Genomic DNA, 23,240 nt, shown 5'->3' on the forward strand with positions numbered 1-23,240 from the left:
CACACGTTTTACGTTTTTTTATTATCAAAATGATTGGTTGTAAAATGGCAGGAAATGTTTAGGCTTTGTTGAGATAAGCGAAGTGGTTAGAGGCATGGGGGACAGGGTTACCAAATCACTTAGGAAACTCCCCTGTTTGTGAGGTTTGCCATATCAAGGAGGATGCTGAACATTTCTTTTTAATTGTTAATTTTTTGGTGTTCAAAGACTCCAACTTTTCACTTCCACTCGCCCTTTTCATCCATTAAGTACAAGTACTCTCTTTTATGGAAAAGAAAATTTATCAGTCGATGAAAACTCTTTTTTATTTCATGAGGTTCAAAAATATATATAAAATACACATAGATTTAAAAATAACAAATAAGTACATGTAAAAATAACAATCGTTGTTCCAATTTTAATTCTTCTAATTCCCCTTATAAATGACATATTTTGACAGCCATACAAACCATCACATACTGCAAGTGCAGGAAAATTATTATTTTATTTTGTAATATTTAAAAAATTGATTAGCAAATGTTTTTCTTTTTCTTTTAAATTTAATGTAGAAATATATTTGCTACTTTGTTTTTGTATCCGTCTTAATATTTGTAATTGCTCATGTGTATAGTGATTAAACATGTTTTCATTTCTATATCTTATAATGCTTAAGGAAAGGACAGTTACTTATGTTGCTAGAACTCGTTGTTCAACCGTTTGTCCTTTGTTAAAAATGTTGTTTTCTAAAAATAATGTTCTTTAAATTGTATTCAAAGAGCAATAAAATATTATTAAACTAAATAAGCCTTGACCATGACTGTATTGTGGATTGTATTGTTTTACCATGTAGAAAATCATCATCATCATCATCATCTGTGCGACACTGCTAACATCATGACCATTCAACAATGTTTTTAGATGATAAATAAATATTTAGAAATGTTCTACTGTTAAGTATTAGTTATTGGTCATATATCAAATTTTATGGAAATTATTGCGAGCGAAGCCGAAGGCGAAGCGAAACAATAAGTCCTATAAAATTTGATATAGAGCAATGACTTGCTTACAGTTTGTCACGTACGCACATCGGCAACCTTCTCTCTCCCTTTCATTTTGGTTGACACCTCTAGCGCCCAAAAAGATGTCGATTGCCTGTCAATCAAGTTGTCTATTATGTACAGTTCAAACAAGTGTAAATTCAATGGAAGTAAGTAACTGCCAGCGAAGCGCATTTTAATTTATTAGAAGATGAAGATTTTTATAAAGCAGCATTTTTGAGAAGTGCAATATACAGGGTATTAATGATGTCACTGTGTCGCAGCTTCTAACTATTGATACACAACAACTTTATCACGATGGAAACAAAGAAAACATCGGAACATGGACAAAAATGGCAGTTTGCTTATACCAAGTATTCTAAAAATTCCTATTTAAAATGTAAATAAGTAAATTCTATTTACCACGTAAATGTGCCATCAGTTCAAAAAATAACATTTAAAGTATATAAAAAAGGTGCAATATTGAAGAATTTTTATTTATGCGTACCGTAATGGATGTCCTACTATCTCATGTTAAATATCTTTTTCGGGTAGATTTGAGAAGCCTCTGACAAGAACTGACATTAACATGAAACAACGGAATGTACCTGAGAACACTACAAGAAATCATTCTTGGGCGATAAGCGTATGGCGAGAATAGGTGGAAAATCGCAACATGCAACCAGATTGTTATGTTTTCCTTCTTGAAAATGTTTTACTAAATTCTCATAATTTGCTCGTTTTGTTTTCAGTATAAAATGCCCGTATGTTATTCTAGCTATATGTATTTTGCATTACTCCGCCCACATACCACATGTCTCGCGCTGTTCATATCAGAGAAAATAAGTCACTTATTTTTTCATACAGATTATTTTATGGGATATATTTTTCAAATTTGAAGTAAATATGGCTTCTCTGATTGGATAAGAAACTAGGGCAAACTGTAAATCACAAAAGTAATCATTGAATTGAATCATTAATTAATCTGTCACGCCAAATTAAATATTTTAGAGATAAGAAAAAATATGAACATTAACAATCAAAAGAGTGGCAATTAAATGTATACTATAAACCCAAAGACACTTGGGGTTTGGAGCTCAAAACGCCTTTAAAATCCAAATAAAATGCATATTTGTCAATTCCAGTACATGTACTGATCATATATATCAGAAAAACTTAATATAAGCCGTTTTGAAAAAAAATCATATTTCAACATCTATAATAATACACAAGATAAAAATGTTTGCCGGAAAAAATCCGCACCCCTACCGTCATAATCACCATGTATTTTATTCTATTTCCAATATTTTCACATAATCCTTTGGTCCATCGACACAGAAGATATAATTCTACACGATGATGGTCAATTTTAAACTTCAACGGTAATATAAACAACGCAACAGCCGAATTAATATCAAGATAATCGCCGTTTTCCTCCATTAACAAAATCTTTCGATAAATTCAAACGTGGCCAGTCGGCTATGAACGAAGCCATCCGATTATGTTGGTTCCCAAACTTAAAAGCGCTGCGCATTTTGCACACGGCAAAGCTGGGGCCACGTTTGAATTTATCGAAAGATTTTGTTAATGGAGGAAAACGGCGATAATCTTGATGTTTATTTCGGCTGTTGCGTTGTTCAGTGTGGCAATACCACGTGACATTGACGTCATTTTCGGCATCATTTCCAAGACAAATGTTGCTCGATTCGGAAAAGAAAATAGCCGTAAATATTTAATTTCTGTACCAATTTCTTTGGGATATGCACCAGTCTAAGGGGGAAAATATAAGCTTTCCATAGAATATTGGATCTTCGTCAGTATATAAGCCGTTTTATCAAACACTTTGCCTAACCTTGGAAGTTGCTTGTATTAGAGCGGGCTTCAGTTGCAAGCTATTTCGTTTTTTGGCGTTATCTGGTCTACGCCATAATTAGAAAGTAAGGTTTACATCAACCGGGAGTACGGAAGGCAAAACTCTACCTAAATATGTTCATATTTTTATTATGAATGACATAAATCTTACATTTTACTTCAATTGTCAAATCTGGCACCAGTTTCAAGTCGAAAAAAAGGACTACAGTTTAAAGCCGATTTTAGAATCCGTTGCAAATGCGAAGCAACATGCCTACCGTTCTCTTTCTACTATTTAGTTTTTCATTGTTGATCTTTCACAGAGAGATTATGAAAAAACTGATTGTTCCTTATAGCAACAACACTTACTTGTATCGCAATAGTGCACGTCAAATCACGTAGATTTAGTCCTGTCGGAAAATGTATTGCTCATCTTTTCCTATGTAGTTAAATGTGTTTTATTCTATTTCACAATTGCGAAATTGATAAGAAATATATGTGCTCTCAGTGAGAGAAAGAGTTAATATAAAAAACACTTTTGTATGATATGGAAAGGGTTACACTTTAACGCGAGTGTTGTTAAGCTAAAGGTATTTTTTCAGTTTATTCTGACAAACACTGACACTCGTGAATGTGACGAACAGGTTCTTCTGTCCTCAAAAGAGAGACTTTTAAAAGGTATATATTTTTCTGGAATTGTTGTATAATAAAGTTCTATAGAGTTTGATAAACTAAAACACAATTTGAACTTGGAACTTTGCCTTGTAAATCTGATAGAATTGTTACTTAGTTGCATTACTTATAATTCTCTATTTATCAAAAAGACCCAAAATAGCCATGAATAAGAACGAGAATGGACGCCATGTGGAGTAAACAAAGTAGAAAATAGTTAACAGATAAATGATTTTACAAACCAACATCCATCGATCAAAATCAAATTTCTTGAAACAAAACATTCAACATGATTATCAATAATTATATAAATATTTACATTAACATCTGTAATAGCAACATCGGCAAGATCTATGACTGGGGTCCATATGCCACTGATGCGCCAATTGAATAATTGATAGCTAACATAAGCTTAGTAAAATTACGATTACATTTGAAGAGTAATTTCAATTCTTATCCTTCAACTGTCAAATGACTTACTTCTTTATTTACATATCAGATAATTCACTTATTTAGTATATGCGTCACGTTTATCATGTTTTAGATTTTAATGTGCGATCCTTTTTTAATCTTAAAATGCTACAAAAAGCCTGTTTAGGACATTTGCAGGTCATGCCGTGTAACACCGCACTTTGGGGTCAAACGCACTTTGGGGTCCGACCCCAAAGTGCGTTAAACTTCGCACCGCACTTTGGGGTCCAACGCACTTTGGGGTTAAAATCGAGAAATGACCCCAAAGTGCGTTAATATGCTACATATCAACGCACTTTGGGTCCAAGAGGTCTAAAGGTGTCATCTGATTTCTGCTTAAATACTGAGTACTGACTTATTTTCTATGTGCGACATTGGACTATTTGAGGTGGAGTTCAAGATGGCGGTCAATACTTTATGATCCTTAAGTGATAAAAGTTTCATTAATTTTACCACTTGAAATATCTAAAAATTGTGTTTATATAACAAAATTACGGTGGCATAAATGTGACATTTGCATTTTTTTGTTTTTAGTTTTGTATACATATTTTATTTTAGTTTTGCATACATATTTTTTTTCAGTTTTGCATACATATTTTTTTCATTTTTGCATTCATATTTTATTTTTGTTTTTCGTACATATCTTATTTTTGTTTTTCATACATATTTTAGCCAATAAAAACAGCCTTCAAATCTCACAACAGCCCATAGGAGGGTATAAAACTAGCACAGTGGTTTGGTCCCATTTCGGCCCATTTTTGGAATCGGCCCAGTCGTTTTCGGCCGGGCAAGTTCTGTTTCGGCCGACCCTTATCGGCCTTTTTTTATATTATATGCATTTTATATAATTATCAACCCCACCACCTGAGAATTGAGAATTATGAAACTTAGGTCAATTCTTAAGCACATCCAGATAATGTGCAGAACTTATATGCCAGGTGTGCCGGCTCAAGGTCGGGGTCACACCTTCAGGTCAAAGGATAAAGACTTGGGTTTCATGTCCGCTCCTTATCTCCGAAACCCGATGAAGGATTTAAAGGTACCTACCACATCGAGACCATATGCTGAACCATTCTTTGGGTTACCGCGAACTATTATATTTATATACATGTATATACTAAAAAGTGTTGTTATTTTTTGATACCTCCAAAAATGAAAAAAATTGTATTTGCAAATGGCATTATCCAAACCTCTACTTTGCAAATGGCGTCATGTAAAAATATGTACGAAAAAACAAAATAAAACATGTACAAAAAAAATAAATAAATAAAATATGTATGCAAACTAAAAAAGAATATGTATGCAAAACTAAAAAAGAATATGTATGCAAAACTAAAAAATGTATGTATTCAAAATTTAAAAAAAATATGTACGACAAACAAACAAAAAATATATACGAAAAACAAAAATATAGTATAAAAAATACAAATGTCACTTTTATGCCACCGTTCAAAATACTCTAGTACAGAAGTTGTGCATTCCTAGAATTAAAAGATGCTGCGAAAAATATCCTGTTCTGTCGGTCATATACTTGAAAACTTTTGGTGCCATATTGAGCCCCATTTTAAATATGTTGGGAATGAAATAAATGCAGTTAATATTTTTTTTCAAAAGAACTATAAATATACTCTATTGCAATGTTCTGGTGAAACATCAAGTTTTTCGTTTGGACTATAAAAAGTGATTTTACAAAAACATTATTAAGCTTATCAACAAACTTAAAGGTTTTTGTAAGCTCCGTAACAACCGTTCGCTTTTGGTAAATCTTACATACTTCTTTAGAAAGAGCGAACATGAATTTTGTAATTTTAAAATAATCGTATCTGAGAAATATAAGATGCTTGTTACCTGAATAAAGTAGCGATAAATGTGAAATTATTTGTCACAAAAGAAGTCAAAACAAGAAAAAGATGGTTCAGGTAATTGGCCAATGTGTATTTTTTGATAATATAGAAGAACATCAAAATGAAAAAGCTTTTAAGAAAAACAAATAAAAGCATAATGGGCCTTTAAAACGTTATTTTTAACCCTCGGGGGGATCGATACCCCACAATCCCCTCTATACCCCCAGTGAGAATTTTACATTATTCTGAAGCTCCGCTCTTAATGTGCGACTACTTAAATAGTTGATATCTTTAGTACTGCCTGTACTGACTACTACTTAAAGCCGCATCTACACCTAGTCAAGTTTCTTATATGTCACATTTAGCTAAATAAATGGCTCTTTCAACATATTATCAGGCACATTTTTTACTGAAATGTCTTACTAAGATTTCCCAGAATTTATACCTTTGTCTATGCTAAGACTATCATATTTCTATAAAATGTGTAAATAAAAAACGGGAAAATAATGCATTTAGCTAAAAACAATGGAGTTAATGAAAGGTGTACATTCTTTTAAAATAAATGGAAAATTTGAGAAAAAATATTTTAAGCTTAATAATTGATACAAATTCTTTATTTGGTGATTTATTTGGTGAAAGTTCTTCACTTACTAATCAAGATCATTTAAATCCCTATTGATTCTACTATAATTCAGGGCACATGTTTGTGTCTATTTAATACCTTGATTTTTTGTTTACCATTGACTTTGACTACAATATATTATTTAAAACATAATGAACATTAATTTTCTATGACCCCAAAGTGCGGTCGTTTGCCTGATGTTAAAAAATGCATATGTACCTGTTTAACGCACTTTGGGGTTAAAATTGGACCCCAAAGTGCGTAACGCACTCTGGGGTCGGACCCTAAAGTACGTAACGCACTTTGGGGTCGGACCCCAAAGTGCGTTTGACCCCAAAGTGCGGTGTTACAATGCCGCGTGCAATAATCCATGCATTTACAGCCATGGCCACATCGATAAGAAATAGTCCCAAATAGCCCTATCGTTTTTATTCAGTTGAAAGAGACATTATTGTTAAAAAAGTTCTACTCGATTTAAATGTTTTCAAACCACAAATATTCCGTTCCCTTCCTCTCTTTACAATGTAAATTGGTGAGCTCTCTGATAAAGCTGAGTTGACTGATATAATTAACTAAATTTGTCAGATATGCAGTTCATCAACAGAAATAAATGCAATTATAAAATAGATAGTGTTTAATAGTGTTCTTAAGTTAACGAAGTTATATCCAGTTCACGAAAACGGTTACCGTGGGTATGAAAACAGGATATAAAAATATTTTTATCAACGAGTGCCACTGTGTTAAAAAGCTTAATCCATCATACTAAAAGATTGCTACAGGTTCTTTATATATATACAAAGGCTCTTTACAAAAGAATAACATTTGACTTTAAAATTGCCGCGTCGAGGCGTAACCCTTTTTACAGCATACAAATCGAAGTGATCCGGAATGTGCACGTTCATTGGACAGGCTAGCTAAGTCAATCAGAGCCTGAAACATTTTCAATTTTGCCGTTTTAGGGGAAATTTAGGGTTTCTGTTTTCTATTCCATGTTTAGTATTGCTACATGACACAAATAAATGTTTCATAATCATTACCGTGAAAGAACAATGATTAAAGAGTAAATCAATTTCTTTACAAATACTGCAGTACAGACAAACAATTTTACTACTTTTAAAATCACTTAAATATCGCAGCGAGGAAAAATTATTTAAATATTCATTTGTGTTTATGTAAATTGTATAGAAAATAAAAAGTTTTTCATGGTTAACACAATTATAGAAAGAGAACGGAAGGCATGTTGCTTTGCATTTGCAACGGATTCTAAAATCGGCTTTAAACTGTAGTCCTTTTTTTCGACTTGGAACTGGTGCCAGATTTGACAATTGAAGAAAAATGTAAGATTTATGTCATTCATTATAAAAAAATGAACATATTTAGGTAGAGTTTTGCCTTCCGTACTCCCGGTTGATGTAAACCTGACTTTTTAATCATGGCGTAGACCAGATATAAACGCCAGAAAACGAAATAGCTTGCAACTGAAGCCCGCTCTAAAACAAGCAACTTCCAAGGTTAGGCAAAGTGTTTGATAAAACGGCTTATAAACTGACGAAGATCCAATATTCTATGGAAAGCTTATATTTTTCCCCGTAGACTGGTGCATATCCCAAAGAAATTGGTACAGAAATAAAATATTTACGGCTATTTTCTTTTCCGAATCGAGCAACATTTGTCTTGGAAATGATGCCAAAAATGACGTCAATGTCACGTGGTATTGCCACACTGTTGTTTATATTACCGATGAAGTTTAAAATTGACCATTTGGGTTTAACTCGAGAAACGAACCCCGAAAGGGCGTTAATATGCTACATATCAAAGCTGTTCTGAAGGTGTCAACTGAGTTGTGCTTAAATATTGAGTACTGACTTATTTCCCGGTCTGCTTTATTGAAACATTTCAGGCGGTGTTCACTACGATGATCGATACTTAATTACATCTCTGCAATCAAATAATCTTACTTGGTGTCATTTTAATTCTAATCTAGCAGTTATTAAAACCAAAAATGTGTTCAACTTGACATTGAAAAAATGAGCTTAATGTCACTTTAATACTTTAAATATAATTATGATGAAATATTCATGTAATGTAGAGTAGGGGATGTCTCTCCGACCCACTGCACTAATTACGGGGAAAATAAATGGGCAACTTCTATTTTATGATTTTCAGTGGATTACTGATTTATCCGTGAAAATTATTGAAAATTATCAAAATATAATTTCACACTTTTCTCTGTCGAAACTACTTTTTTAAGATTTTCCCGACGTGGTACCTCAATCTTATTTTTGCTGACAATTCTGACAATGTCTGGCTGTTTAGAGAAAAGGAAAGCTGAAATTGATAAGTAACTTAAATGTCAAAAGTAATAAAAAGAAGAAAACTTACTTTTATTCATTCAAATTACCAACCACCAAATATCGTCTCTAACTTTTTTGTTTCATTTTTACAGTCTGAAAAATACATTCCTTCCACATGCAAAACTGCTCTTGATGACATTTGGGCATATTTAAGTATCCTACGAGCAATAACTGCTTTATGCTTTATGAAAACTTGAAAAGGAATGACAGCCATCAGCCCGAAGAATAAGTAAACAACCCAACGTTCGTAAGTATTCTAAGTTTTCTAATTTCCTAGCCGCTTTTTGAATGTTAACACATCCGTCAACACTTATTTATTGTCTGTTACAATCCTCAAATAAGTTTTCTTTCTTTTAAAAGGTGTATGACTAACAAATCCAAATGATATCCCTCTCAAGCAAACACAATTATTTTCCTCCAGTGAAATGCAGAACTTGTAAAAATGGCGACCGCTTACATTTCACAAAGCCAGGACTAATATAAATTCGCAGTAAGTAACAGAAATATGGATGGATGGTTGGACTTTTTCTCCTCTAGAACAGTTTGTTTTTATTATTAAAACAAGCGTTCATTCATATTTTTTCTAATAAATATTGTTTGAATAATTTAACGTTGACTGTGGAACTTATTTTTCAGCCCAAGACTTATTGTATTTAATGAGAAATTCGACTAAATTTGGCTCACAATGGGGAAAACAGATTTTTTTTATTTCTCGTGAGAATACTGTTTTTTAAGCCAACTCGTTGAAATAAAATTTCATCTAACACACAAACAAATATCCTCTATATATTGCTGATTTTTTTTTTTTTAAATGTGTTTGTTGTTTATTAAATGTAAGTAATAAAAACTTTATATATCTTATATCTTTTTTAATAAATGACATCTATCGTCTGAGACAAATAATTGGCTATTAACAGATTATTAATTTCATATTTCAACTCTTAGATGCAATATAAATCAAAGTGAAATAAACTATTGTCTGTTATTTTTTTACCGAATAAATACATTTCGCCTACTCAATTTCTTATGTGAAATTATGGCATTATTTATTCGATATTACTCTTAAAAAGATCATTTTTATTGATTTAATTGTATGATCCCACAAGTGAGATTGTTTGTCTGATGTTAAACATATATTAAGCATATATTTTAATTGTTTTCGTTTGAACAAGTAAAATTCAGAAATATGATATTTACGCTAAGAAAATCTAAACTATTGGCAATAATAGTTTTCCTTTATTGCCGACATAATATAGTACATTTTTCAATTAGTAGAGGAAAGTTTAAAATTTAATTGCAAAGTTACTACAGTAACAATTAACAAATATCTTTTTTTTTTGAGATATTAATTGAAAATTCCATTAGAAAATATAGACAGAAAAAAACGTATGTTATTTTAATAATAAACTATCTGAAATTCATCTCGCTGAACAATAACAGAAGTTTAAGTGGAGGTAATAACTAATGTTTTTCAATGATGGAAAACAAAATAGTAATCTGACACTGTTAATGTAAACAAGAAAAATCTCTTAAATTTTATTCGTTTTTGCGTGCTTTCTTAGTCAATTTGCGTCATTTCTCAGAAAATCAGAAAAGGTTGGGTTTTTTGTTATTGATATAGATCCAATATGAAATTTACTTTTGTTTATAATTGTTTTTTAACCATGTACATATAATCTGGGATTGGTTAGTTAAATTTTAGATTAATATGTGAAAACACAGTTGCTTTTTAAAAGCATCAATTATATAATTTATATCATGTAAAGTTAGAAATATTATAGTTAAAACCTATAGTAGAAGCATTCGAGTTTGATTTCCGAACGATGCAGGTCACTTTCGTTGAGGTCGATCATGAAATCCTTTCTAAGGTCATTCAAAGTGTACCTCTGCTCTGGCATGTACAGAAGTTATCAGTTCCTTTGCGAAAGTGAGGGCAGCTTACCCAGGAACGATACGGCTGAACTTGGTAAATTCAATGTGGCTCCCTGTAGACCTATATACTAATATCACCACCACAACAGTAGAAGTAAAATATCGCCAAAAGACCTTGACAACCAGGTCAACATTTTTCTCTTCCATTAAAATGATGGAATCAAATGAAAATTCCATTAAATTTTACATTCATAATATCTGATACAGTTTCAAATATGAATAGAATGTTGTTCAATAATAAGTCAATTGTGAATGTTATATCATTTGAAAGAGCATAAAGATCTAAAACAGTTTAATTTGAACCAAAAGTATTGGAAAAAGGTTGACGTCATGACGTCATAACAAGTGCTTGTTGTTGTTGTTTTGTTGGATTTTTTTTCAAGATGGCACTCTCAAAGCAAAAGGCTGTTTCAAATCAAGCTGTTTCCCTATTCTTCGAGAAACCACAGATTCTTCTCAAAACTTTGATAAACGCCAAACGAAATTCCTTGTTAGTGAAAGCATAGATAAATGGGTTGAGTGTAGAATTAACGTAAGTAGACCAGAAGAAGAACGAATATAGTCCGGCTGGTACCAGGTCAGGCTTCCAGGCGTAAGTGTCGAACGCTATATAGAATGGGAACCAGCATATCAAGTAGCTAAATAGAACGTACGTTAGGGTAATGAATATTCTCTTTTCACGTTGCTGACTGTTGGACACACGGTATGCCCTGTTTACTGAATGGGTTTGGTTGCTAGGGGCATCCGTGTCGTCTGCTTGACTTGGTGACCTTGACGGCGGTGAATTCTGGTTTCCTACGATACTCAAGGAAGTAGTTGGCGTCAGGTAGCGTCCGTTAGATGTTTCATTTGCAGCAAGTTGGTCGTTTAAATGAGTGTTGCCAACGTAAACATTTGAAGTTTTCGAGGTATTGCCAGACATGTTATATGAAATAGCCTGCACATTAACTCTCACCGATGATGCAGCACCTCCCTGTGCAGAGCTAGTCACAAGAGATGATTGTCTCCGCATAACCATAAAAACCTGTGTAACAGAATAAAATACGAAATAAACTGTCTATAGTATATGCGTGTCTTTATAACATTAACTGATATAAATTTTGATTGTTTTGACATTTAAAGACTTATTAACCTTTAAAAAGAAAAAAAATATCATAAATTGACTCGTCAATCTTTAATAAATCTTGACAAAACCTTTTAACTTAGAGGGAACATTTCAAAATATGTACTGACTAAATAGCGAACAGTGCAGTCATGCCGTCTGTTCTAGGTCTGCTTTTCTTGCATGCGGCCGCCAGCAGGCTAAAAGTACACAACATTATTGCAAATTGAATTCTGATCTAATTTCTAACAGGTGAAGTCAAAAAATTGGTTTTATTGTAATAGAAGTGATACAAATTCGATTACCAGCCGCTAAATACACAACAAAGATTATCTCTGTAAAGTATATTTGTGTAACTTTAAGTAGTTAATTTTAGCTGAAAATCATGATGACACATGATATAAAGTTACCTTTATATGACCGAAAACCATGATGGCACATGGTGTATACTTACCTTTACCATGGCGTCATATTATATAAATTTTCATTATATAACAAAACCATGATGGCAAATGGTATATGTATACATGTTTTAGAGTTAATCGTGGCGGCAGATATATATGTAAACCATGATAAATTTACCTTTATATAACAGAAAACAATGATGGCACATGGTATAAAGTTACCTTTATATAGCAAAAAAACTATGATGGCACATGGAATTAACAGGAAACCATGATATCACATGATATATATTTACCTTTATATAGCAGAAAACCATGATGGCACATGGTGTATGTATACATGTACCTTTGAACAAGAGTAAATCGTGGCGGCACATAATATAAATTTTCATTATATAACAGAAAACCATGATAAATTTACCTTTATATAGCAGAAAACCATGATGGCACATGGTATATAATGGCCAATTACTGCTACAAATATAACAAATTCAGTATTATCGTTAGGTTCCCATATACAAGAGTGAGGCTCGCTGTGCTTTAGACGGTCCCCTATAAATGGCGGCGTCCAAATTGCAACAACTAAAAACCTGGAAAAGAAATGAGTTTTATATTGGCTTCTCGTGAATGGCATGATCATTTTAAAAGTTGTGTTCCCGTGGCCATAACATACAATCTGAATTGATTTTTAACGATTGCAAGAGTATACATATTGAATAAGAAACAATTTAACAAAATTATAAAAACGAATAAGAAATAAACCTCATGTTTCCTTTCGGTAGCATGTAATAAAAAGTATATGATGAGATCCAAGTTACAATTACAGAAAACAAATGAATAAATTAGTCTTATTTTTTGGTTTTGGATGAATGGCATGATTATGCTTAAAAATCTGAAAATTCAAATATTATATGACGATTGTAAGAATATACAAGTAACGAAATAACAAAGAAAGAAATGATATATAAATCAGAAAATTGATTTTGGTAGAATGAAATAGCACATATTTGTGGCGGCTTCTATTTTTTCATATTTAATCAATCTGGATAATACAAATCTCTACTTCTTACAGTAAAATGATGTATAAATCATGTGTAAATGGAAAAATCCAATTAGCAATGATACAGAAATGCATTTATCCAGAGTTTTGATAACATGCTTGTACTAAAGGTGCCGTTTATACTGTTGAACTAATTAAATACTAAATATAAATAGTGTGAGTGATATCTATAATACAGTTACATATCTGATAAATTGCGTTGTTCGTGTCGCATTTATCAACATGTCAATGTGACATTTATCAACATATATATGTGACATTTAATAATCATTTCAATTTGACATTAAATAATCATTTCAATGTGACATTTAATAATCATTCCAATGTGACATTTATCAACAAACAAATGTGACATTTATCAACATATATAATTATGTGACATTTAATAATCATTTCAATTTGACATTAAATAATTATTTCAATGTGACATTTAATAATCATTCCAATGTGACATTTATCAACAAACAAATGTGACATTTATCAACATGTCAAAATGACATTTAATCAACATATCAATGTGACATTTAATCAACATTTCAATGTGACATTTATTAACATGTCATTGTCACATTTGTCAACATGTCAACGCCACATTATCAACATATCAATGTGACATTTATCAACATATCACTGTGAAGTTTATCAACATATCAATGTGACATTTATCAACATATCAATGTGAAGTTTATCAACATATCAATGTGACATTTATCAACATGTCAATGTGAAGTTTATCAACTTGCCAATGTGACATTTATCAACATGTCAATGTGACTATTCATCAACATGTTAACATGTATATACAATAAAACTGTAATATTCATGCAGTTGTCTGTTTCAATTGAATGTTACACAATGGCTGAATATATGAATGTTTGTTTATACGGAATTTGCAGATTGCTTTCTACATTTCTACCTTATTCTTGCAGAAAATGTATTTTAGACATAGAATAAGTATGGGCTTTCAAAATGTTACACTCTTTAATAAAGTTATGAAGTATTAGTTTTGTCTGAATTTTATAATTGAGTTTTTGTTCGCACGTCATTAGCTCACAATATAATGTGTTTCTATGTTATAAATCATGAAATGCAAATAATTTCCTTTAAGAGGTATATGGCTTCAAAACATTAGTTCAGCTCTCCGATTTCCCTTTGAAAAGCAATTTGCTGATGTGTTTTAATTCAAAATGTCTTTTTTATGTTTTAAAGCTGCAGACGTTGATGGTAGCTTAAATTTAATAAAATTGCAGGATTGCCGTATTAGATACATTCTATAATATTTTCTCTTTTTTCTCTACATGTTTTATTAGAAGTTAAAGTGATACAAGCAAGCAAGCGGCTTTACAATCTTTATCAACCTTAAAACCTTTATGCCGGCTCGCCACGGCGAGCCGGTATTACGGTAGGATTTTACTGAGAAACAACCTAAAACTCCGAAGCTATCCAAAAATTTAATCGAAGCTTTGCTTCCAGCTTTCTACAAAATTTATCTATCAGGGCTAGGATCCAAAATTATTTAGCCAATCAAATTTAATCTTACATAGCGTCAAAAAACCTTCAATTTTCACGCCATTTTTAAAAATCAGCAAGTATCGTTTTGAGCGCAAAGATATAATGATGATTAAAATGTTTGTCTGTATGAATTCTTTTCAATAAATCATATTTACACTGACTTCTGATTTAGCGATTTCACCTGTTTTCTCTGTAGTAAGTTTTCGTTTGGTTAATTAACATAAGTGTACATCTGGTTCTGTGCATTTTTTATTTTTCCTTTTTTTTCCGGTCATTTTATTTTTTCCGGTATTTAGTGTATGTATTTACTGGCCGGGATCCGGGACGCCCGGGATCCGGGATCGTATAAGATATGGAGGAAAATCCTAATGAACTATATTTGTGTTGATTGTTGTCGTAATGAAAGGCCATTAAACGTTAATTTTTTTTTATTGTATATAATGAACGTTAAATTAATTTAACTTAGAATATAGATATATTTAGAGCTATTTATTAACAAACTTAAAATGCGGAAATCACAATAGGTATAATTATATGCCTAATTAATTGGAAAAATCAAAGACTATTTTCTTGAATTGGTCAAATCCCGGAATCCCTGTATGTTTTAAAACGATCCCAGCTTTTCTGAAAACTATATACTTGAACTGGCCAATCCGTGAGATCTATTTACATTTTAATACGATCCCGGCTTTTCTGAAAACTATATTCTTGAACTGGTCAATTCCCGGGATCCCTATATGTTTTAATAGGATCCCGGCTTATCTTAAAAACATCTTCTTAGACTGGTCAATTTCTGGGATCCCTATATTTTTTAATAGGATCCCGGCTTTTCTGGCTGAATTGATTGACAACTTGTGTTTACTTTAGGACTTGTGCCTCTCATTCCAATACTAAATAACATACATGTATTACAACTTAATTTTGTATAAAGAGACATCTTTATGAAATCTACCTATCTAACATTTTGTGGTCAAGGTCAACAGGCCATATAGTAAATGTGCATAGACATAGGTTCTTCAATCTGTTTACATGCACCTTCATATATACTCATACTCATACTCATCTTGGTTAAACTGAGAGAACTTTATATGTCACTTTCAGTCAATGAGTTTAAGATTTTGAATTTACTGGCCCGAATTCCAGTTTTGAATTTATTCTACTAAATAATTAACAAAATTTTCTTAAATTTACACTGGCCTGAACTTATATACACTGCCCATCGGGCACCGGGCCAGTGTTGACTTCACTTTTATTTTGTTGTTCGCTGAAGTCTCTTCAGCTAACAGAACTGTCATTTTTACATTTAAACACACCCCTTGAAAAAAGTTACGAAGCGAGTCGCTACTAGCTTTTTTAAAAGCTAACCTTGTCATGAAAGATTATTTTAAACAAATATCGTCACACAACATCCGTGTGGGTATTTGTGTTTAAGAACAGAAGATGCATAAATTCTGTCTAAGCAAATCTGTGTTACGTTTTACCGTAAAATTGTGCATTTAAATTTGTATGTTTGTATAAACGATTTCATGAACATACATGTAAATGATTTTTCATTTATATTCAAAAGTTATCATCGTAGAAATATTTTCATTGATATCATTTACAAGGTTGATATTGTACATGAAAATCAATCAGAAGCCCATAACAGCTTGTTAGTATTCATATACTCAAAATATAGCATCGTCTACAGAAAGGAAAAATGATAATTAAAGATTGTTAGAAGAACGTTTCTTTTCATAACAAAAGGAATCCAATTATCGTTATAATATCCCGATGACAATACATAACGAACGTACCGAGTAGAATATAATGGAAAGTCGCATTTCATAATAGACTAACATTCGCTTAAAGGCCAAATAAGGTTAAAAAGGCTGTCGTTTTTATTTTTTCTTAAAGCTTTTTATTTCTTTATGTGTCCTGTTACAGTTTCCATAAAAGTTAATAATTGACCATATAACTAAGCCATCTTTTGCTTCTTCTACAGTTTGGCAATTGTTGCCATTACAATGCTTTAGTATTTTTGTATGGAAGTTAAATCACAATCAACGCTACTTTTGAGTTGATTGTTATTGCTACAAATTTTGTAAGCTGAAAAAAGTGTATTGTATTGTATCGTCCTGTACTGTATTGTACTGTATTGTATTGTACTGTATTGTGTTGTATTGTATTGTATTGTATTGTACTTTCGTCAGGTGTTAAGTAATTCAAATGCTATATACGTCCATTATTTCAACATTATAAAACACATTTTTGCCCTTTTCTACAGACAAAAAATGTATTAATTTCTGAGGCTTAATGTGCCTTTAACGTGTAAGCAACAGCAACAGACTTGCAAAACTAAAAAAAAAAAAGGAAAGAAAAAAATAGTCAAGTATCACATTTTTGGTCGCAGACGTTATTTACTAGCATTTAGTTGTTGTTTTTGTATTCAATGTATCTTAATATAGAATACTGGCAGCATTTGCTTATTTCCCTTGTAGAATAGACACTCAACAAGGAAAGTGTTGTTGTTACATCAAGAGAGATCGTCACTTAAAGGTTGTCATGAAGCCAATGTTTTGCAAAGAGAATGTACTGTATAATAAAACAGCTAAAGCAAAAAACTTGCATGTTAATTAAATCAAACATGGTAAAGTACTTTATTGGCTTAACAATTCAAGGTCTGTTAGCTTTTATTAATTTTAGGAAGATCATAAAAATTATATTATTGGGTTTTTTTTATTTTGTTGTTTGTTTTTCTTCTTTTTCTTCTTTTCTATCATTGTTGTTGTTTTTCTGATATGCCAGATATTAAAATAAATCATAATCATCCTCGACTTACTAATCTTTTTAAACTTTCTTGTTTAGAATTATGTTTCAAATTAAATTAAAGAGTCGGCGAGCCCTTATTTTGTTTATTTATTTATTTATTTATTTATATAGAAATCAAAATACTACTTTGTTTAAATTTTGCTGCCTTTACGACACATTACTGCACGTTCAGCAATTGTTAAACATCTTAAATTCTCCATTATTAAAGCATTATTGAACAAATGCCTTTCATTTCTAAAGAATTAAAAAAAAACCTATGAATTTCTGAGGCATAATGTGCCTTTAAACTTGCGAAAACTGTGTCTTCCTTATTACAAGCACAAGTTGACAGCACATGTCGAAAATGACATTTTAGCAATTAAATGCATGTTTTATTTCAAGACTAATCCCAATTAGTTCTCCTAATATGTCTGCAATAGTTTTATTAGTTTATTCCGTATTATAACAACAGTAATAGTTTTAGTCTGAAGGCGAAATGGGGAAATTTCGGACAGGTTAATGCACGGACTATTCACTTTCCCTTTTCCGCTTTCGCAGGTAGTGTATTATATTGTGAGTTCACAGCTGTCAAACCTTTATTGGACGAGGCTAATTCCGAGTCTGAATAGGTTTGGAGCTGTGTACGAGTCCAGTAGAATCAGTATTGTTCTCAACGATGTTAAATGGCCTCTTTATTTTACATTTTTGACACTGGAACAGCATTTTGTTACTTTAAATACAATAAGGAATTGATATAATTATTTTACCTTGTAAATTGACATGAGGCTAGATGGAGTACAATAATTATGCTTTGACATAGATATTTTGGAATCTAAAACTGAAAACGAGGCTATATAGGGTGTGATATGCATTTGATATGGATGTTTTGTGCTCTAGAAACAAAAACAAAACTAAATTGACAAGATTGGGTCCGATAATGACTTCTCTTTGAACATCAGGTGGTTCAAACGCTGGTCATTATATATTTTATAAGGTGTGAAATAAATGTAATTATTGAAAATAAGAAAATGATATGATGAATATTGAAAATATTGAAAATAGGTAAGTGTTTTGGGTTTGTTTCTTTTTAATTTGAGTGTAGACAAACGAAGAAATAGAGTGGTACTGCTTTTTTTATTTCATCATGTAAAATAGAGACGAACGGATTCCCTAAAGAACGATTGTAAATGGAGTGACTGAAACTGTTCATGGATGGTGTCCACGCCCAATAGCACCGGCTAAAGGAGAATTCAACATTTAAACATAACAAAGATGAACTTTTGAATTTAGAAACATCCACATTTGTTTATACGGCCTAAAAAAGAACACAGTGGGCGGAACTAAACATTCAAATAGAATTTGGAAAATGGAAGCCTGCATATCACAGACAAGACGTCAAAAGACAAATTTAAAAGGCAATCCACATATCTTAAAGATGATTATACAATATTCGATATTAAGATTATTAATATAACTTCAGTGCATAAGTTAGAATATTACAATCTATACGTGGTGAAATGAACCGCCTCATAAGAAGTTTTGGTGCAGTGCCACAAACCATCGCCAACGAATATACAAAAATTGTCCAGTAGTAGATAAATCTACCAAAATATTATAAAAAAGATTGGGTCACATCCATGCGACAACGTTCCCAAACACGGTAGGCATACAATATTAGAATAATTTTCAATGACATATTTATTTTGCGACATTGGCTAAAATACCGCGCTATCTCATTTATATGGCATTTTTATTAAATTTGTGTTTCTTAAGAAATTTAATAAATGAAATATCACATTATGTAACTGTCTCCTAACTGTATTTATTGAAATTTTTAGCATGGTCGTACCAAAATTGACGCATATATGAGACCATTTATACATGCACACTAATAAGATTTGTTAAGTGTATTTCTGGAGTATTACAACACGAAAAAAGATCTACAAGTTTACCTCGACCGAGTATCTTTTTTACGATTATTTACCTTTTCTTTTCTTGTTTACACCTGATTAAATAAAGCTATTGCCAATAAATCTGAACCAAAATAGATTAATAACGGCTCTTTGTCTCATTTCCACAACATCAATTAACTAATGGCAATGAATTAACAAAATGGTTTCTTAATTCATAAGGCTTGGTTAACGAGAATATTCTATAAACTTGGAATGATGTTTGATACTTACCATATTATACCAATAACGAACGCTGTTTTATTTTTATTATTGTGCATTCTGTAATGAATGGCCCATGTGACGCACCAAAACCTGTCAACTGATATTGCAACAAGTGTAAATACTGAAGCAAACGTCATTGCAAAGTCAAAATAAATCCAGACGCCGCACATGATTGTCCCGAATGGCCAGTATCCCAACAGAGTATCTAACGTGTAAAACGTCATCGCCGTAATAGCAACGCTAAAATCCGTCACAGCTAAATTCAAAATAAACATATTAAACGGCTGCAGCAGACGTTTCTCCATTACAAACGCCAAAAGTACCAAAAGGTTTCCGAAAATTGTAAGAATGTCAAGAATCGCCAGAGTTATTGCCAATAAAATATTTGAGACGCTTACGTCAAATGGCGGAGGTAGCCACTCGGATACTTCGGTGTTATTTTCAAGTTCCATCTTTTCAGTCGTCGCTGTATAAAACGCCTCGAAAGAAGTCGAATTATTAAAATTCATCTTGACTAAGTACAAAGTCCTAACTGTTTCCTTCTGTGCAAATTTTATCTATATTCTCTTAACAAATCAACAAAGTTTTAATATCAAATACCTAATAACTGATTTTTGTTGATGTTTTTTCCACAACGTTACGCATGAAATAAATTACTTTGAAAGACGTTTTTAATATTGTCTTAGATACTAAAAACTCAAATTAACATAAAATTATTGTTCCGTTATCTTTCAAAAAATATTAAAGATTTATCATGCCAGCTCTTTAATAGATAATTATACCGATGTCACTTCAGGCAAGGTATTTGTGGAATGACAAAGATCTGTAAGCTTTGTTCGTCATCCTTATCGGAGATACCGTAACGCCTCCTACAGAAACTCTAGTGAAAAATATCGATTATAGAAATGTAGCAATAAACTATGAGAGAAAATATCAACATACTGATCACAGTATGTTTACAGAAGGCCCCCGCCTCGAACACGCGCACACACGCACGCGCGCACACACACACACTGACACACACACACACACAATATAGTGCCACAAAGGCCAAATCGTAGGGCGCAAAAACAGGAATGGGGCAACAGTGGGAGAAGAGAGGGCATTAAAACTAAATTTCGCTTTCCGTGAATAAGCAAAACCTTTATAATTGTCCGATATTGCTATGATACGTCAACTAGATAATCTTGGAGAATAAAAATCGTTAACTCTTAACCTGTTGGTCCGCTACTGGTTCTTCTAATGCGACCATTGCAGTCCAAGACCACGATCAGTCTACACTCATTGATCTTCAGTCTCTTCATATTTTGAAACTTCACCTGAAATTATGAATGACTTTGTCCATACGGAAAGATGCACCACTCGTGAAAAATATTGCACCTGGTGTTCACTCAGTGAAATATATTTCAACCTTACATGCAAGACAAACAAATATCCTCTATATAATGCCAATTTTCATGGTGTTAAGATAAAGTTGCTCTCATTTATGTATCGAATAGAATATACTTTTTTAAATGGATATTGTTATGAAAAAATGAGCACTTACATTTACAATTTCCTTCAAACAGACCATATGCTTAGTACAATAAATAGATGTATAATACACGTGTAAGTTTAAAAATAATACTTGAGGCGTGTCTCGTGTACTCACGTGCACAAAACTATTTAATATACACTACACTACACTACATCATGAAGTTGGGAGTCTTATATAAAAATACAATATATTTGAACATTGATTACAATAATTGGACTAATTATAGCATATATAACAAAATGCATGTTGGCGGTAATAACATTCACCTTTAAATGTCAGATGACGTGTTTAAGATAAAATTGGACATATTATTTAAATCTCATTGGTGAGTTTAACTTAAACTGATTAACCTATATTTATTGAAAAGATTAGGTTTTGGTGCGCGTTGTGGCGCCGTTAAATGTCGCAACGCCGCTACATGTCGCACTTGCCGCTAAATGTCGCACCATTGCCGCTAAATGTCGCAACCGCCGATAAATGTCGCAAAATCATTTGCCGTTAAATGTCGCAATGTTAACGCTAAATGTCGCACGAATTTCCCTTACCGTTAAATGTCGCAACACTACCGTTAAATGTCGCAAGATTGGACTCAAGTTTTATTGTTGTATCAAATTAATTAAATCTGCCTACTCAAGTTTGAAAGCGAGTGAATTTTTTATGTTATATGGAACTGCGTTTCAATTTTGGCGACATAATAATCATCTTGTTAATAATGTATATTGTTTTGCGTTGGATTTTAGCTGAACTTATGCAAGTAAATATTGATAATTATACGATTGTATACTTTTTGTATGAAACTGCAAAATTGGCATTTTGTTCTGTAAATAGTTTTGTATAATCATGTCTGTAAAATTGGCAGAAGAGACAGCCTAACGGTCTGGCTAACTGAGGTGGCAGTTTGATGGCCTTGTTGACTGAGGAGGCAAATTGTCTCGCAGTCGGAAGAGGAAGCCTAAATAGCTGACGACCTGGGCCTTAGAAGTTTGCCTAATGCCCTGGAAGCCTAACGTTGGCAGCCTAGTATCATGAGGAGGCCGCCTAACATATTAACATCCTATTGATGTCAGCTTTGCAACCTGAAGTTGGCAATCTAACAGCCTAAAGTCGGCAGCCTAGTAGCTTAAAGTTAGTGACTTATATTATAAATATGGAAACAATTTAAAATACAGTAAAATCACTATGAAAGGTCTTGCAAAAGCATATATAAATGCATGATTATGGAAAAAACGCCTTTACCTTAAAGGTGCGACATTTAGCGGCAAGTGCGACATTTAGCGGCGTTGCGACATTTAACGGCGCCACATTGACTGCATCAGTTCTTTGAATTTTAGTGTGTTCGGTCGATTGAAATATTAATTTGGAATTAGGCTTCTCCTACTAAAACAGAAGAAAAGGCATTTTAACATCGGCAATATCATTTTGATTACATAAAATGCATTTCCTTTGACCATGTTCTACAAAAGACTTGCGCCATCTGCCAGTTTGAAAAAGTGTCACAGTTAAATCGTATACATATACATGCACAGTAAGTTAACTGGAGTGCAGGCATCAGTTACCCGCACTCCAAATCATTCCGTTGAGAAATAAAGTTGATTTCTATGGTGGCTGATTTGGAACGTTTTTGTGCGCCGTCTTGTAGCTAGCGAAGCACGCCAAACGTCGCGTTGTCGTGTGGCGTGTTGTCGCGATGTCGCTCAAATCAAAGGATTGGCTTATAAGCCAAGCGACAAGACGTCAGTGCGACGAAAAGGCGATAACGATATAGGTTGTGTTGTCGCTATCGACAACGCAACGCGCAAAGTGTTCCAAATCAGCCACCATACATTATAAGCTATATCATTCTCGTAAATGAAATACATGGAAAAATATATAAAATAATGATTATTAATAAATTAAAAA

General features: G+C 32.4%; 1 protein-coding gene across 1 annotated transcript; it reads right to left on the reverse strand.

Annotated features, from left to right (window-relative positions):
* Window positions 1-10,275: 10,275 nt before the first annotated feature.
* LOC132713559 (alpha-2A adrenergic receptor-like) lies at window positions 10,276-20,203 on the reverse strand. Its single transcript, XM_060696197.1, has 3 exons — window positions 19,814-20,203; window positions 12,690-12,858; window positions 10,276-11,786 (listed from the first exon to the last, which is right to left on the reverse strand). Exons 1-3 carry the CDS (start codon window positions 20,107-20,109, stop codon window positions 11,178-11,180), a joined length of 1,074 nt encoding a protein of 357 aa, XP_060552180.1. The 5' UTR covers window positions 20,110-20,203; the 3' UTR covers window positions 10,276-11,177.
* Window positions 20,204-23,240: the final 3,037 nt, after the last annotated feature.

Source organism: Ruditapes philippinarum, unplaced genomic scaffold (genome assembly GCF_026571515.1).
Source record: "Ruditapes philippinarum isolate M1 unplaced genomic scaffold, ASM2657151v2 ctg171_1_1_1_1, whole genome shotgun sequence".
NCBI lineage: Eukaryota > Metazoa > Mollusca > Bivalvia > Venerida > Veneridae > Ruditapes > Ruditapes philippinarum.